Below are 18,819 nucleotides of genomic sequence, written 5' to 3' on the forward strand. Positions count from 1 at the left end.
AGCCAGTGGGCTTCTCCCTTAGTTATTATAAAGAAACCGTCTGGCAAGTTACGTTTGTGTGCTGATTTTAAGTCGACAGTTAATCCTCAGACTGTCATTGATTCTTTTCCTTTGCCTAGACCGGACGAGCTGATGGATAAGTTAGGGGAAGCTCGTTTCTTTTCCAAAATTGATCTCCGTGAAGCATATTTGCAATTGCCCCTCGACGAGCAATCACAACAGTATTTTGTCATAAACACGTCGTTGGGGTTGTTCCGTTTTCTGCGTTTGCCTTTTGGTTGTGCGTCAGCTCCAGCTGTTTTTCAGCGTTTTTTGTCACAACTTCTGGCTAATGTGCCATCGTGTTGCAACTATTTAGACGATATTGTTGTGTCCTGTCGGACGCCTGCTGAACATTTCCGTAATTTGGAGTGTTTGTTTAAAGTGTTGTCTCAGGCAGGCCTACGTTGCAACATCGATAAATGTTCATTTTTCCTTACGGAGATGGAGTATCTGGGACATGTTATTAATGCTCAAGGCATTCATCCCTCCCAGTCACATTTAGCAGCTATTCGTGATTTGCCCGCCCCTCGCAATCTGAATGAATTGCAAGCAGTTCTTGGCAAATTGACGTATTATATTAGGTTTATACCTAATGCATCACAGATTGCTGCACCGTTGCATCGTCTCCGCCGTAAGAATGTTCCGTTTGTGTGGTCAGCTGATTGCCAATCAGCCTTTCAGCAGCTTAAAGAGGCTTTATTGAATGATCGTTGTCTGGTCCATTACGACCCTAACAAGCCTCTGGTGTTAGCTTGTGATGCCTCTTCTTTCGGCCTCGGTGCTGTGTTGTCTCACCGAGTCGGTAACACCGAACGTCCTATTGCGTTCGCATCTAAATTGCTAAACAAAGCTCAGTGTAATTATAGCCAATTGGACAAGGAAGCGTTGGCTATTGTGTTCGGTGTCACAAAATTCCATCACTACCTCTATGGTAGACCATTCTATTTAGTAACAGATCACAAGCCCCTGATGTCACTGTTTCATCCGTCTAAACCAGTTCCTCAGCGGACAGCTCAGAGACTACAATGTTGGGCTCTTTTGTTATCACAATACCAGTATGAGATACTGTATCGCCCTACAGCTCAGCATGCAAACGCTGACGCGCTTTCTAGATTGCCGATTGCTGCGGATGATGTCTTCGATTCCTCTGACGACTCTTGCCATCAGATTGACGCCGATGAGCATCAATCCCTCTGGGATTTTCCGATTGATTATCGTCAGGTGGCACGTGAGACAGCTACGGATCCTCATCTGAGTTTACTATTACGTTTTGTTCAACGTGGTTGGCCGTCCAAGGCAAAGGACATATCGGATCCTGTGGTTCGTCGCTATTATCCGCAACGTCATCTGTTGTCTGTTTCGCACGGAGTTTTGCTGTTACGCACCGAGAATGACCAGCTTCGTGTCGTGGTTCCCCAAGTGCTCCAATCCAAAGTCCTCGACTTGTTGCATCAAGGTCATTGGGGAGTGGTCCGCACCAAGCAGCTTGCCCGCCGTCATTGTACATGGATCGGCATTGATAAGCAGATTACGCAGATGTCTACAGATTGTTCGACGTGTGCCGAACACCAAGCTGCTCCGCCTCAACGCTATTTTGAGTGGGCACGCCCTGCCGGTCCCTGGCAGCAAGTACATATTGATTTCGCTGGTCCATATTGGAATTCTCGTTGGCTCATCGTGATAGATGCATTTAGTAATTTTCCGTTTGTTGTGCCCATGCAGTCTACAACGTCTGCACAAACTATACAGGCGTTGACTTCAATTTTTTGTATTGAGGGTCTTCCAGAAGTTTTAGTGTCTGACAATGGTCCACAATTTACCTCTGCTGAATTTGAAAGTTTTTGTTCTGCCAATGGCATTCGCCATGTTCTTACTCCGCCGTTCCACCCTCAATCGAATGGTGCAGCGGAACGTTTTGTACGCACATTCAAGGATCATATGGACCGCCTTCGTGCTACGCACTCTCGTCAGCAGGCCCTCATCACGTTCCTGTCGTCGTACCGGACCACGCCACGCGACGGCCCTTCGCCTGCGGAGCTTCTCCACGGCCGTTGTCATCGCACCCTACTACGGTTGTTGCACCCCCCGGATCGACCCGCCGCTTCTGAGCATCGCACGCGTTTTCAGCGCAACGACGCCGTTTTTTTCAGAGTTTATCACGGTCGCCGTCGTTGGGAACGTGGTACCGTGATAAGTATCCAGGGTCGCGGTTTTTATTCTGTTCAAGGTGCTACTGGGGTGCACAGGAGGCATCAGAACCAGTTGCGCCGCGCTGGCCGCCCGGATTCTGCTGCTCGTTCTTTGTCCACAGATTTGGTCCGCGGCGGGTTCCAGCCGCGCCTTCCGACTTCGCTGCCGCCCCCAGGGCAGCAGCAGCAGCCGTTGCCGCTACCACGCCGACAGCCCATCCCGTTGATGCCTCCCGCGCAGCTTCATCCGGGAGCGCCCCAGGTGGTCGCTCCGGCGCCTGCGGTCCCTCTTCAGTCGCCACCGCCTTCGGAGCTGATGGACGTCGACCCCTCAGCTGGGCCGCCTTCCCAAGCGGTGGCTGTGCAGCCTGTCCTGCAGCCGCTTTCCTTGGGCACCCCCAAGGAGTCTGACACCGCAGCGCCTTGTCCGGCGCCCACTCAGCAGCCGTCGACGCAGCGTCAGGAGATGATGCCTCTCTTCGTGGGTCCCAACGCCCCGTCGCGTCCAGTACCAGAAGCTGCCCCCATGGTCACAGGCGTGCACCCTGACCTCGGTTTTCAGTCGGTGTTTCCCGAGGCCCCGCGCAGCCAATGCTGGGGTGCGGACCGGGGACTGCCACCGACAACAGTCTCCGCCCCGGTCTCTTCTGCTACGCCTGCGGCCAGGCCCCTCCCCCGCCGTCGACGCTCGCCACGTCATTATTCAACGACGGTGCGGCAATTTGGGGGGGAGGAGTGGTATATCCTAGCCAGTAATGCCACCCGAGCCCGCTGCCAAAAGGTTGGCAGCATCAAAGTCCGGACGCTGTCCGCATAAGCAGCGCCAGCGAGACAGCAAATCGCCGCAAGTCTGCGCGCGCCACCGCTGGCTTCTGGGTTCTTAAGCGCTGGAGTCGCGAGTGCTAGGACAGTTCTGTATTCGCCGTTCAGTTGTATACTCGCCACCGAATTGTGTACTTGCTAGTCAGTTGGGTGTTCATCGCAGCAGAGTTGTTGTTTGTCGTCAGCCGATGCTGACCTAGCCGCTCCAACTCGAACTAGACAGATTTCTGTAGACACGGAGTTCACTACTGTTTCTGTATCTTCGTTAATAAAGATAAGTACCGACTTTTATTTAATCAGAGTGTTTGGGTTTTCATCTTTCTGCTCACTGTTCCAGCGGACCGGTCGGCCCGCTATTAAAAGTGTGGCGGTGACTTCGTAAGCCGTTTCTACAGCGAATTGTTTGTCGCTACGAATGCCGCCACAAAAGCTACAATTTCATCCTAACTCCATTGTTTTCGTTGCTAATAACTGCATCGTCTGTGACTGTATTTAACTTTGTTGCTCTGTCTTTGACCCTATAGTAAACTCACTAATTGAAGAATGACTTTTCCACATAATCTCAGCTAGTTAGTACTGAAAAATAACTGAAACTGCAAAAACAAATAAACCGAGACATATATTCCACTGCATAATCAGCTCCTTTCTTAATTTAACACTCATTGTCAGACTGTTGCACACAAAGCTGCCCCAAATGTCTGGAAAATAGAGCAAGACAGCCTGGTTTGTGAAAAGAGCTAAAAGATCAGTTCTATTAATTATAGGCCAAAATTTATAACATTTGCCTACTACATGAAGTAAAACATATGACATGCTATAATTCAGTGACTGTTCTTGAATAAGAAAGGCTTGCTTTCAGAAATTAGCTGATATAGCACACAGCATTGCTCCAGGATTCAGATGGCTAGAGGTTGTGAAGTAGCTACTTGGTCAACAACCTTAAGTGGCACTGCATGTTCTGCAACAAAGTTTGATTAAATTCAATAGCTGTTTCACAATATGTGCAAGCTAGATCCTCCATTTGCATCCTTTACTGGACTGCACTGACTATTTATCAGTTTTTGGTAATCCCTATTATCCTCCTGTATCTGCACATCCCCTTCTTTTGCTACTCAGTTCCACACTTCTGCTCCTGCTTCAGCATGACACACCTCTGTTAATTTTGCAGTCCACCTCACTTCACCCATTGTAAGAAGGCGAAGTAAGTACACCAGAATTCAAATTAAGAACAACTGCCAGCATGAGTAACTTTGAAGTAGATATCCTCGGTGTAGTGAAGCAGCTTAAAATTTGTAACAAAGGCAAGGTTTCTGGTCCAGACTGTATACCAGTCAGGTTCCTTTCAGAATATACTGATACAATAGCTCTGTACTTATCAGTCATATACAACCATTCGCTCTTAGAATTATCTGTACCCAAAGACTGGAAAGTTGCACAAGTCACACCAGTGCCCAGTAAAGCAAATAGAAGTAATGTGCTGATTACAGACCCCACTAATAATTTGCAATAGGATGTTGGAACATGTACTGTGCTCGAACATTGTGAATCATCTCAAAGAAAATGATTTATTGACAAATAGCCTACACGGATTCAGAAAATATCATTTTTGTGAAACACAACTAGCTCTTTACTTTGAATGTAATGAGTGCTATCGACAGGGGATGCCAAATTGATTCCATATTTTGAGATTTCCAGACAGTTTTTGAGACTGTTCCTCATCAGCAACTGCTAATCAAATTGCATGTCTCAGTTGTATGATTGGATTCATGATTTCCTGTCAGAGAGGTCACAGTCCATGATAACTGATGGAAAGTCATCAAGTAAAACTGAAGTAACATCTGGCATTCCACAAGGAAGTATTGTAGGTCTGTAGTTCATGATCTATGTGCCACCTAGATTTAAGAGACAATCTGAGCAGTCCTCTCAGTTTGTTTTCAGATGATAATGTCATTTACCATCATGTAAAGTCATCATATGACCAGAATGAAGTAGACAAGATATCTGTATGGCAGTTGACTCTAAGTCATGAAAAGTGTGAAGCCATCCATATGAGCACTAAAAAGAATCTGCTAAATTTCATTACATGACCAATCACGCAATTCTAAAGCCTTTAAACTCAGTTAAATACCTAGGGATTACAATTACAAATATCTTAAATTGGAATGATCACATAGATAATGATGTGGAGACAGCAAACCAAAGGCTGTGATTTATTGACAGAACACTTGGAAAATGTAACAGGTCCACTAAAGAGACAGCTTACACTATGCTTATGTACCCTCTTCTGGAGTGTTGCTGTGCAGTGTAGGAGTCGCATCAGATAGGATTGATGCAGGACATTGAAAAAGTTCAAAGAAGAGCAGCTTGTTTTGTATTGTCACAAAATAGGGGAGAAAGTGCCACAGTGATGATACACGAATTGGGGTGGCAGTCATTAATACAAAGGCGTTTTTTCACTTTGGCAGGACTGTTAAGTGAAATTTCAATCACTAACTTTCTCCACATAGTCTGAAAATATTTTGTTGACACCCACTAACTTAGGGAGAAATGATTGTCATAATAAAATAAGAGAAATCAGAGCTCGCATGGAGAGATTTATGTGTTCATTTTTCCTGTGCGCTGTTTGAGCATGGAATGGTAGAGAATTAGCTTAAAGATGGTTTGGTGAACCCTCTGTCAAACACTTAATTGTGAATTTCAGAGTAATTGTGTAGGTGTAGCATTCACTTCAATCTTTAGCTTAGCCTTCTGCTCAAAATCCTCTGTACTCCTTCTCTGCAACATTTCTTCTAGCATCCCACTACCATATCTCGTGCCTTTCTGTGTAGGTGCTTGCCATCTCTCAACCATACATCTGCAAGTTACTGAAAACAATAATCAGGCTGCAGTGTTTGGAGGTAGTGTAGACTGTGTGTGTGTGTGTGTGTGTGTGTGTGTGTGTGTGCGTTTGTAAGAGGAGTTAGATGTACAGAATGCCATTTTTTGAAAGCTAAGCTAAGCAGTGTACTGACTTTTCTATGTGCACGACTGCTGCTCATTATGTTTCCTATTTAGTGAGTAGTGTTCCTTCTTAATGTACACTTTACATTCCAACCTTGATTTTTCATTGATTTATTTATTGTATCAGTCACTTCATGATTGTCTTATATAATGAAAAGAGAGAGAGGTCAGAAAAACAATAATACAAGCAGGTAAAATAATTGAGGGTGGAGCAGCTACGATCCAATATTCATAGAGTTGTAGTCACTAAAGTTAGAAACATTTTTATTCTTTCTATTTGCTAAATACCTTTTTTTCTGTATTTCTTGTGTTACTAAACAGTCAGCCGAAGATCTGCTTGTCTTCAATCACAATTTCATTTCCAAGGTACTTTCTTTTATAGAAGATTCAGAATAATTTCAAAGATCATGAATAAATTGATTTACTAAATTGATACTTTGTAATTTTCTTATATTAACACGGATCTTTATGTGTTCCAGTTTTGCACGTTCCTGGGTGCCTGCATTGTCCCCTTTGCCTTCATCATTGTATGGGAACTGACACACTCCTTAAAGGCTGCAACTTTTTCAGCCTCTTTTATTTTGTATGGTAAGTAGTAGTACACTTTCATGTAATGCAGCAAACTATAACTTTTGACAATATGCTGATGGAAGAAATATCACAACACAAAAAAATAATTAATGTACAGTAATGAAATTTTGAGAATACAATTGTCAAGATAACATAGTTAAGCCACTAATGTTGCAAGATCACAGGTTAATGTATGTGCGAGATAATCCAGTGCAAATGTGAAATTCTGGTACACTGATAACTGGTGTAACTGCCAGAATGTTGAATGCAAGCTTGCAAATTAGAACACATCATGTTGTACAGGTGCTGGATGTCAGTTTATGGGATGGAATTCCATGCCTGTTGCACTTGGTTGGTCAATACATGGACGGTTAACGCTGTTTGTGGATGATGCTGGAATTGTCGTCTGAAGATGTCCCATGTATGCTTGACTGGAGTCAGATCTGGTTGACTGGAGACAGATCTGGTGCTCGAGCAGGCCAAAGCAACATGTCGACACTCTGTAGACTGGCATATGGGTGTGCGTTACCCTGTTGGAAAACACCCCCTGGAATACTGTTCATGAATGTCACAAAACAGTTCAAATCACCAGATTAACATACAAATTTGCAGTCAAGGTGTGTGGAATAACCATGAGAGTGCACCTGCTGTCATACGAAATTGCACCCTAGGCCAAAACTCCTGGTGTAGGTCCAGTGTGTTAAGCATGCAGCCAGGTTGGTTGCTGGCCCTCAACTGGTCTCCTCCTAACCAGCACACAGCCATTACTGGAACTGAGTCAGAACCAGCTTTCATCAGGGAACACAACAGACCTCCACCCTGCCATCCAATCATCTCTCACTTGACACCATTGGAGTCGCAAATGGTGGTCAATAGAATGAGCACTACAGGTCGTCTGGCTCAGAGCTATCCTTGAAGTGCCCAATTTGTAACAGTTTGTTGTTGTGTCACTGGAGTGCCAACTGCTATTCAAATTGCTGCTGCAGATGCAGTACAATGCAGCAGAGGCGTACACCAAACACAATGGTTATCCCTCATGGTAGTGCCACATCGTCATCCAGAGCCCGATCTTCTTGTGAGCATACTGCCTCATGACTATTGCTGCCAGCAATCATTTCCAGTGGCTGCATTCTTGTCATGTCTCTCTGCAGTATCACAGAAAGAGCACCAGCTTCTCGTAGCCCTATTTCATGACCTCACTCAAAGTCAGTGAGGTGTTGATAATGGCATATTTGTCACTTTAAAAGCCTTCTTGACTGACATCAACCCATCATGTCCAGTCATAAAGGTAACCAACACCTGTGACTGTTACAGCATGTATTTAAAGGTAATGTTATATGCATCCTCATAGTGGTGCTACCAGCACTACTCTCATGCAGCTGATAGGAAATTTGAATAGACATTATCTTGCAGATGTAGAAACATGCCTACCAACTTTTGTTTATATCCCACAACTCGTTTTTTGTTGTTGCAATTTTTTTCCCATCAGTGTAGATGGACAGTAAGCTGTTCAAAATGTTACCAAAGTACTACAATATATACTAACATTGTGGTTAAATATCAGTAGACTTGTAGTTAGCGCACTGCATGTAGCAAATATTGTATGTGCATATAATGCTTACATGTATTTTTTGTTTCAACAGATGTTGGGATTCTCACTCTTACACAGTATATATTATTAGACCCAATTCTACTACATTTTGTTATGGGGTCTGTTCTTGGAATGGTCAAATTCCATTCATACAGAGACAGGTAAGTTTTCTGTATTATATTGTTGATGTAATTATTGTAAGGCGAGTAGATGACTAAAACGCTCTTTAGAAAATTGCTATTCATATGACAGCAAGGAGATAAACTATTGAGAAAAAAGAGTTGTGGGAGACAAAGGCACTTTCCTGAAGATCCAATGAAGCAGAGAATGAAAGACCATAAAGTTGAGAAACTGCAGTGGAGGCTGATTCTTGTTTTTTTTGAATTGTAGTACTGGATGGCTTCCTTGTTGAATGATTGAAAAATACCACTTTAAACAAAAATTTCTTCTGTTTTCCATCCAAAGGAAATCAAGGTGCCATAATTTCACTATGTTTACAATTATATATTTTTAGCATTTGAATGTGACAGGGAAAGAAAAGAAATCTGTAGTGTTTGGTAAATTTCAAAACATGCAGGTATTTAATAAGCTTCAAAATGTGTAGACCAAGAAAACTGCTACTTTGACCGCAAGATGGTACAATAATAATAAACTGTACTTAGAAAAATTTTACCTGGTAAGCTATGAGCCTTCATGTTCTCCCTTATCCAATCAGGCATCCTTAAAGATCCTCTTTTCATCACTCATGATCTACATCTACATACGTGTTCTGCGAGCCACTGTATGGTGCATTGGAGAGGGCACCTTGTACCACTACTAGTTACTTCCCTTCCTGTTCCACTTGCAAAATAAAGTGAGGGAAAAATGATTGTCTAAAAGTCTTCGTATGAGCCCTGATCTCTCTAGTCTTATCTTCTTGGGCCTTATGCAAAATGTGTGTTGGCTGCAGTAGAATCATTCTGCAGTTGGCCTCAAATGCCAGTTGTCAAAATCTGCACAACAGCCCCTTGCAAAAATAGCATCATCTGCCAGGGATTCCCATTTGAGTTCACAAAGCATCTCCATAATATTTGTGTGCTGATTGAACCTTCCAGTAAAAAAATCTACCAGCACACCGCTGAATTGCTTCATTGTCTTCCTTTAATCTGAGCTGGTGGAGATCACAAACACTCAAACAGCATTTCAGAATGTGTTCTAAATGACATCTCCTTTATGGATGAGCTACACTTCCCAAATTCTCCCAATAAAGTGAAGCTGAACATTCACTTTCCCTACAACCAACCTGATGTGCTCATTCCATTTCATATTGCTTTGCAACATTGCATCTAGATATTTAATCGAAGTGACTGTGTCAAGCTGCATCCTACTAATGCTGTATTGGATGTTACAGGACCCATTTTTCTATTCGTCCTCATTAACTTACATTTTTCTGCATTTAGGGCAAGCTGCCAGTCATCACATCGACTAGAATTTTTTTCTAAGTCAGCTTGTATATTTGTACAGTCATTCAATGATGACACATTTCTGTACACCACAGTGTCATCAGCAAACAGCCATAAATTGCTGCTCACTCTGTCCATCATCTCATTTATGTGTACAGAGAATAAAAGCAGCACTCCTGGCAATATCCTTGTCTCTGATGAATACTCACTAGGGAGGATCACATACTGGTCTATACAGGGTGTATCATAATTAATGGCATAAACGCATACAGTTGAAAGTACACGATACTAGAAGCAAAAAAGTCTCAGTAAACATAGGGTCGAAAATGCATAGCTTAAGAGCTACGAGCAATTTTTCATCTTCAATACTGTGAAAAAATCTCTTCTACTGCAAGTTCTTTGCTTCTTATGTTTTGGGAAGTCGTAGTATGGACCAGAATAAGAAAAAAACGGTCCAGTGAACATGTGCTCTAAAACACATACCTTAAAAGTTACGAGCACTTGATCATTAGAAGAGTTGTGTTTCAAAGTAGCAAAGATGAACAAGTGCCCATAGCTCTTAAGAAACGCATTTTAGAGCACATGTTTACTGGATTTTTTTTCCTTGTTTTGGTCCATACTACCAGTTCCCAAAGTATGGAAAGCAAAGAACTTGCAGTAGAAGAGATTTGTTTCACAGTATCAAAGATGAAAAATTGCTCGTAGCTCTTAAGGTATGTATTTTCGACCCTATGGTTACTGAGACTTTTTTGCTTCTAATGCCGTGCGCTTTCAACTATATGCATTTACGCCATTAATTGTGTTACACCCTGTATTACTTAAAAAGTCTTCGAGCCACTCTCATATCTGGAAACGTAAACTGTATGGTTGTATCTTTGTCAACAGTCTGCAATGGGGCACTATATCAAATACTTTCCGGAAACCTAGAAATATAGAATCTGCCTGTTGCCCTCCATAAATGGGTTCAGAATGGCATGTGAGGAAAGGGGAAGCTGAGTTTCACACAAGCAATCCTTTCTAAATCCAAACAAAACAAGAGGAACAGAGAAGGGGAAAACACTGGGCGGTGCATTGACAGAGAGCAATGCACAATGACTGTACATAACATGCTTGATTTCAGTGGCTGCTTCACAACCTAGGCTGTCTGGATCCTCCCTTCTACCACCAGCTTTTCTGAACTGCGGAGCTGGGAGTTATCCCTACATCGTATTCTCCTCTCCCAAAAATTTCCCAGCCTCAATCTAAGGTAAACCACTGTCCTCTCACCCTCCCTATTCACATTTGATCACCGTGATTGTGTGCTACACCCTGCCAATGCATCCACCCTCCTTTCTTCTACCCTGCTCCTTCCCTTTTCTACTGCCCCCCCCCCCTCCCCCTCTGCCCCTGTCCCAATGCCACCTGACAGTGTGCCCGGCAGTCTGCTCATGCTGCTGTCTAGTCATTGCATGCTCAACCAGGCAGCGCTCGTCTCTCCCCCTGCCCATACCCTGCTATACCTCCCCCTTCCCCACCCAACTTCAGATTGTTGCTTTTATTCAGTATTATAGTAACATTCGAGTTGGAGGTACCAGAGCTTATGGTCATTTGTGCATGAAGTGTGCCTGCTTGTGGGAATGTGTGTGTGTTTTCTTTCCTGAAGGAGGCTGTGGCCAAAAGCAATAATATGTAACAGTCTTTTCATTGTCCCTGTCTGCAATCTAACATGTCATCTTTACAGTGAGTAGCAGTCTATCCTTTTCCTAATATTGTTCATATTCCATCTACAACTTTCTGTTGTTTGATTCCTGTACAACAGGAATGATTATACACTAACACGTAGCAGCAGTACTGAAAGAATTTTATCTAGTGAGAAAGGTAATTGGTACTGAGGAGACTTATGTAAAAATTAGCAAAAGAGATAATGAAAGAAAATGCAGTGAAGAGAAACAGCAAGAATGAAGCAAACTAGAAAACTCTTGGCAAGGGGCAAATATATTATTTTGCCATTGGATAAGTTACACTATTGATATCAGGAAAAGTTTCTGGTGTTGATGTGGGGGAAGAGACGAAACAGTGAGATCATCGGTTTCATCAGATTAGGGAAGGATGGGGAAGGAAGTCAGCCATGCCCTGTCAAAGGAACCATCCTGGCACTTACCTGAAGCAATTTAGGGAAATCACAGAAAACCTAAATCAGGATGGCCAGACGCAGAATTGAACTGTCATACTCCCAAATGCGAGTCCAGTGTGCTAACCATTGAGCCAACTTCACTCGGTAAAAGTTTTTATTCTCATCTCGAATGCAGCGTGTCTTTTATATTACATGCAGATTACTGGGTAGTGTATTCCACAGATTATGGCTAAAATATATGAGGGGATGGAACCAGATTAAGAATTATTCATAGTTTCAATCAAGATGCTGAATTTGTCTGATTGTGTACTGCACATGTTGAATAATAATAGGTATTTTGGAGTGTGAGGAGGGGACTAATGTTATTAAACAACCAAATGTCATGCCACATTACATGTGAATATTCATGGATAGCTTAATTTGTCTGCAGTTTCCACTATTTTTATTATGATGAACGACACTATATTAGCAGAGTTTTGGAGTATTAATAACAGGACTAGTTTTTTATTTATTTTTCTAAATTTTTGAATTTCAAATAAAGAAGGGAAATAGATACTGTTTGCTGTTAACAGTCTATTCTGCCAAATATAGATGCTCATCCAGTATTATCCCAATGTATTTATTTATTTTTTATTTGCTTGCATAGTTTACACCCACATTGGGGCACTAAAATCAAAAATAATACAACAGAGTCTACAATGATTAAGTTTAGGTCTTAGCAGTCAGCAATGTCTTCATTTCCCAAAATTTCTTCATTCGCTATGATCTGGCTGCTCATTCTTCTGGAGATAAGATATACTTCTTCTGATCTGATGGTTTGAATGCCAGCCGTGTGTATTTGTTCTTCAGAAGCAGTTTCTCTTCTCTGTGTTGAATTTGGTGTGTGGTGATGTTCAATTCATCCAGATCACTTTGTACTTCATTAAACCAGATGTTTTTGGTTTTACTGTTCCAGAAGTAGTCAAAAAGTTGCTTCAGGATTCTAGTTTTCGGTAGGCAAGATATGTGGCCGAAAAATGCATTGTATCAATAATGGATTCACTTTCTTTGTACACTACTGAATTGGGCAAAAGTCTCCACTGCCCATTAACTTTATGTTTTTTGCTGATAATTGTTCAGAGTATTCTTCTATCAACTTTCTGCAATTTTTCAGTTGTTGCTTGAGTATGTAGTTTGAATAGTGTTTCACCTGCATATGTTGCTTCTGGTTTAACAACGGAGGAGTAATGTCGAAATTTAGCATTTATTAAGCACATCGTTTGTTGTAGGTTGGCCATGTGGTTCTCTGTGCTCACTGTAGTTTTAATGTACTACTATCTATTGATGCTCTTTCATTAGCATTCCAGCATCTCACCAAGATATTTAAACTTTTTTACTACTTTAATTTTTTGATCATTATGGGGTATGATAAGGAATGTGTCAACTGGGAAGCTAGGCATCATTTCTGTTTTCTCAAACAAAATTTGCCATCCAGCCTTTGCCATTAATCGTTCTAGTTGTTCTGTCTGAACCTTTGCTTCATCAATATTGTTTGTTAACAGTGCCAAATCATCTGCAAATCTTTCTTCCAATATTAACAGATGGTGGGCATATCGCGTTCCATTCACGCAAGATTTTCTCCAGTGCACAATTGAACATTAATGGAGACAATCAATCGCCTTGTCGAAGGCCAGTATGAATATCAAAAGGTTCAGAGAATTCATTTCTGAACCTTACTCTAGCTTTGGTATTTCGAAGGGTGACTGCAACGAGGTTGACAAGTTTCTGATGTAAAACAAATTCTTTAAGAATTGACAGTAGAGATTCACGGTGGATACTACCATAGGCTCTTTTAAAATTGACAAATGTGATCACTAGCTTCTTGTTCCTGAGCCTTTGATGTTTCATTATCCATTTGAGACTAATAATTTGATTAGGAGAGCTTTGTCGTGGATGAAAGCCTCCCTGATATTTGCCTAGTTTACCATCAAGCTGTTCATGAATTCTGAAATACAGAACCTTGGAAAACATTTATAAGTAATATCCAGCAGGGATATACCCCTATAATTATTTGGATCTGATCTATCTCCTTTTTTGTGAAGTGGATGGATTATTGCAACATTCCATTCCTCTGATAACTTCTTAGTATCCAAATGGCAGTAAGATGTTTCTGTAAGTTCAGAATAGTTTTTACATTTGCATATTTCCAAAGTTCTGCCAGTAGTTGGTTCTCGCCTGCTGCTTTATAATTCCGAAGTGAGTTAATCGCTGCTTGTTCTTCATCTGGATGTGGTGGTAAACTCTTTCTAAATGCGTTTTGTTTCTTGGATAGGGGTCAAATTCCAAATGATGTTCAGGCTCCACACTATTTAGTAACTGTTTGAAATATTTAGCCAATATCACTTAATTGTCATAATTGTTATGTGCTACCTTTCTGTTTGTATCCTTCATCATAAGAGTAGGTGGAGCGTATTTTGACTGGTACTGTTTGAGTGTTGGATAATAATCTCTTGTCTTGTGGCGATTGAAAGCATCCTCGATAGATTTTAGCAAGTCCTTATGAAATTACCTTTTGACCCTTCTAATTTCTTTTGCGGTTGATTGTCTAATGTTTATTATATTAATTGCTCCCTGGAGCTTTCAGTTATCTTTTTTTGGTCATTTAACCAAATGAATGTTGAATCACTACATTGCATTCCTCATTCCACCAAACATTTTTCTTGTGTTTCTGTTGTACAGGAGCTACTTCTTCAGCCAAGGCTTTTAATCAATTGACAGTGGCTTCTAGATTATCACTTAAAGTTATTCTTGATCTCTCATAATATATCTGATTATTAATAATATAACTATGGTCATATGTTCTCTTTGTATTTAACTTCTGAGGTTTGCTTTATCTTTTAGGTGTCAGTGTGATTTTAATTTTTTAAATGTAGTGGTCTGAATCAACATTGACGTCATGTAGCACTTTAACATTATAGATTCCTTATGGAATTTCTGATCCATGGCTACATGATCTATCTGGAACTCTCCTAGCTTGATGTTAGAGTATTTCCATGTCATTAACTTATGTGGTCTTCTCTTAAACCTTGTTATCTTCAAAACCAATCCATTTGTAGACAAAATTCAAATCACTGTTGTAAGTTTATGCGCTGATCATCGCCCCACCACACCTCGAAATTTCTTCTCTCATCCTATCTTCGCATTACAGTCTCCAATGTTAGTATCCGGTATGGTCCTTACTAGTTGATCAAGTTCATCCCAAAATTTTTCTGTTCCATCCTTGTCAGTTCTATTTTTAACATTGATTGGAACATGGATATTTTTCAGTGTGTATCTTTTGTTTTCCATCTTAATTGTTAACAATGCCATTCTTGAGGAATTGGATGAAAAATCCTCAGTGGAATCCAATATTCTATTGTGTACCAAGAAAACCACACCAAATTGGGGAACATTTTCTATTACCCTTTCTCCTGGTGGTCCCTTATAAAGTCGATGTACTCCTGATTCGATTGGGTACTGGTCAGTATTGTATAACTCTTGAAGGGCTGTGATAGCTATGGTCTGTTGATCTAAGACATCTGTTAAATGTTTCAATTTACCAACTTTCCTTAAAGAATTAATATTTACTGTTGCAAAATACGAAAATCTTCCTGGTTTGTTAAATTTTAGCTCCTTCTTATGTGGAATATGTTGCATGTTTGTTTGTTCGTTCAGTGCGTCACTAGGTGCTCTGACTCGCCTTCGTCCTCTATGAGACACCCCACCGTATCCGAATGGTTTCTTTGCATGGATAATCTCATTGTGACTGTTCAAACCAGTGGATTCTTTCAATAGAAGACTCCTCATATTTGTTTGATTGTCTGATCACTGATCAAGTGTCTGACCAAGGTCAGGGTTTACAATTCCAGATGTGATCTGGAAAGGTGACGGATGAACTATGGATGGTAAAAAATGAGATTGATGGGATGTGTGTTTGGTCTGCGAGAGCTATTTTGTTTCGCTCAAGTCTGCCAGCAAGCTGGTGAGGACCCCCTATCCACCACCTGGGACGTGCCACGTAGGAGTGCACCTCTCCTCCTATTATGACACCATAACAGGTTCATGGTATTATCCCAATATATTTTATTGTTTTTTGCTAAGATAACTGGGACCCTCAAGAAATATGGGAGGAACTGCTTCATAAAAGATGTTCACTGATAAACTTTGAGTGTGACATGAGAGTCACCTGAGACTTTGTAGGGTTCACTGAGGCTTTGTGTGCATCTTGATATGGAACCAATATCGTCATTCATATCTGATATGGGAGAAGAATATTGTTAGAACTTAATCTTAGATGCAACATCTGAAGTGTATCTAGTTGGTATTAATAAGGAAAATGATGAACCTATATCAAAAAATGCTGAGAAGACCAAATTTTAAGATTCTAGGTGGGAACTGAGTTTAGCTGCTGGCATGTGACATTTCATATGACATTTAGAGCACTTCATGAGAGAGACAATTATCTGAACATATTCTTGGCTATTGCTTGTGACATTCATACTTGATCAAATGTAACTACTTTTCTGGTGTAGGGTGTAGTCACTGTGATCTCTTAGGTAGACAGTGGAAAGTCCACATTGGAATATAAAAAATATTAGAAAAGGACAGATTGCTTTTCCCGGTAAAGATGAAATGAAATATTGAGCTGCAGACTGGCATGATGAAATGATTGTTGCATATTAGCTTTTGACCAAAGCCTTCTTTAGAAAATAGAAGCAAATGCACATTTACACTAGCAAGCACACCTCATATGGACATGACCATTACCTCTGGCCACTCCACCCAGACTGCAACAGAAACATGCTGAACTGGATCAACAATCCTGAACAGAGCGGGGAAGGGGAAGGGATAGCAGGCTACGAGTGGGGAAGATGACTCACTGCTGCCTGTGGAGTATGCAGGGACTAGATGTGGTAGGACAGGACTGACAGGTCCAGCTTCAAGAGGCTTTGGGAGAGGAAGAGGGGGAGTTGAAACTGGGAGCGGAAAGGAGAGGAGCAGAGAAGAGGAAAATACTGGCAAATGTGCTGGCAGAGAGCAGCCAACAATGAGGATGCAATGAGGCAAATTGCGAGGAGATGACAGGACGGAGAAGACAGAAGTAGTTGTGTGGAGAGTGTCAGGACTGTTGATTACTGTAGGTTGAGGCTAGGATGATTTTGTGAGCAGAGTTGAGGAAAGCTGGTGGTGGAGGGGAGGATCCAGATGGCTCAGGTTATAAAACAGCCATTGAAATCAAGTATGTTATGTACAGCTGAATGTGCCACAGAGTGGTTCACTTCGCTTATGGTTGCAGTTTGTTGGTGACCACTGATCCTCATGAACAGCTGGTTGGTAGTCATGCCAATAGAAAAAGCTGAACAATGATTGCAGAAGAGTTGGTGTGTAACAAGGCTGCTTTCAGAGGGACCTGGCCTCTAATGGGATGGGATAAACCCATGACAGAACTGTAATAAGAAGTATTGTTTGGGTGGATTGAGCAGGTCTTGTACACGGGTCTTCCATAGAGATATGATCTGTAGCAAGGGGTTGGGGTTGGGAGTGGCATAGGTACGGACTAGGATGTTGTGGAAGTTGGTTGGGTGATGGAACACCACTTTAGGAGTAGTGGGAAGGATTTTGGATAGGATGTCCTTAATTTCAGGGCTTTGATTATTTATCATCATGCTCTGAAATTATTGATATCGTACCAAAAATCCCCCTCATTCCTCCTGTCGCCCCCAGCCAACCTCCGCAACATCGTAGTCCATTGCTATGCTGCTCCCAATCCAAACGCTTTGCCATTGGGATCACAACCCTGTGGAAGACCCAAGTGGAAGAGCTGCCCAATCCACCCACTCAGCATTTCCTCTTTCAACCCTATCACAGGCTTTTCTTACCCTATCACAGGCCAGGCCACCTGTGAATGCATCCATGCTATACACCAGTTGCAATCATTGTTGAGACTGATCTAATTACCAGCCAGCTGTCCACGAGGATGAATGGCCACCCCCAAACTGTTGACAAGACCAAAGTGAATCACCCTGTGGTACAACACACTACTGTATACATGATTTCAGCGGCTGCTTCACAACACAGGCCATCTGGATTTGCCCCTCCACTGCCATCTTTTCTGAACTGTGCAGATAGGAGTTATCCTTGCAACACAATCTCCACTTCCGAAATCATCCCAGCCTTAACCAACGACAACCTGAAGTCCCCACATCCTCCACTCAACTGTTTCTGCCTCCTCTGTCCTGTCACCCTCACTGTATACTGCTCTCTGCTGACACATCCACTTTTCCTCCCCCACAACCCAGCACTGCTCCTGTCAGCCCTTTCTGCAACCAGTCACTGCACACTCTCCCAAGCAGTGCCAATTGCTCTTCCCCAACCCATATCCTGCTATCCCCTCCTCTCCTGCCCCACCCCACTCTGGATTGTTGCTCCTGTTCAGCGCATTTCTTTTCCAGTCTGGCTGGAGTGGCCAGATGTAGTGGTCATGTGTGAATGAGGTACGCTTGTTTATATGAATGTGTGTGTGCTTCCCTTTTCTGAAGAAGGCTTTAGCTGAAAGTCAATATGTAACACTCTTTTCATCGTGCCTGTCTACAACTCAGCTTGTCATCTTCATGGTGAGTAGCAATCTGTCCTTTTCTAATATTGTTGATATTTTAGTTAGAACTTTTTATAACTAGTTTCAAGACTACTGATTCATCCCATACTCATCTAATACTTAGAAAGGGGGGAAATATCTTTTCATGACAAGGTTATCAGAGTTGTAGCACATGCTGAGACATGACAGAGGTGGGAAAGTAAATCAGATGAAGCCCTTTCAAATTAATTTATACAGTTTAGGTAAGTCATGGAAATCCTAAATCTGAATAGCATGGTAGGGATTTAAACCTCATCCTTCCTGAGTGCAAGCCCAATGTCTTAATCACTGCACTACTTTGGTTTGTCTGGTATTTTTATTTTTATGGGCCTGCAGAAGCTATCTGAAGATTGGAAACATGTAAACATTTCCACTGGACATCAAGTTTTAAAATTAAT

General features: G+C 41.8%; 1 protein-coding gene across 4 annotated transcripts in view; it reads left to right on the plus strand.

Annotated features, from left to right (window-relative positions):
• Positions 1–18,819, plus strand: part of LOC124794650 (protein O-mannosyl-transferase 2) — a 194,383-nt gene that overhangs the window by 99,559 nt on the left and 76,005 nt on the right. For all 4 annotated transcript variants that reach the window (XM_047258175.1, XM_047258174.1, XM_047258173.1 and 1 more), the window contains 2 exons: positions 6,533–6,641; positions 8,267–8,375. In XM_047258175.1, coding sequence (XP_047114131.1) covers positions 6,533–6,641; positions 8,267–8,375 — 218 coding nt within the window. The remainder of the gene's footprint in view (positions 1–6,532; positions 6,642–8,266; positions 8,376–18,819) is intronic.

Source organism: Schistocerca piceifrons, chromosome 4 (genome assembly GCF_021461385.2).
Source record: "Schistocerca piceifrons isolate TAMUIC-IGC-003096 chromosome 4, iqSchPice1.1, whole genome shotgun sequence".
NCBI lineage: Eukaryota > Metazoa > Arthropoda > Insecta > Orthoptera > Acrididae > Schistocerca > Schistocerca piceifrons.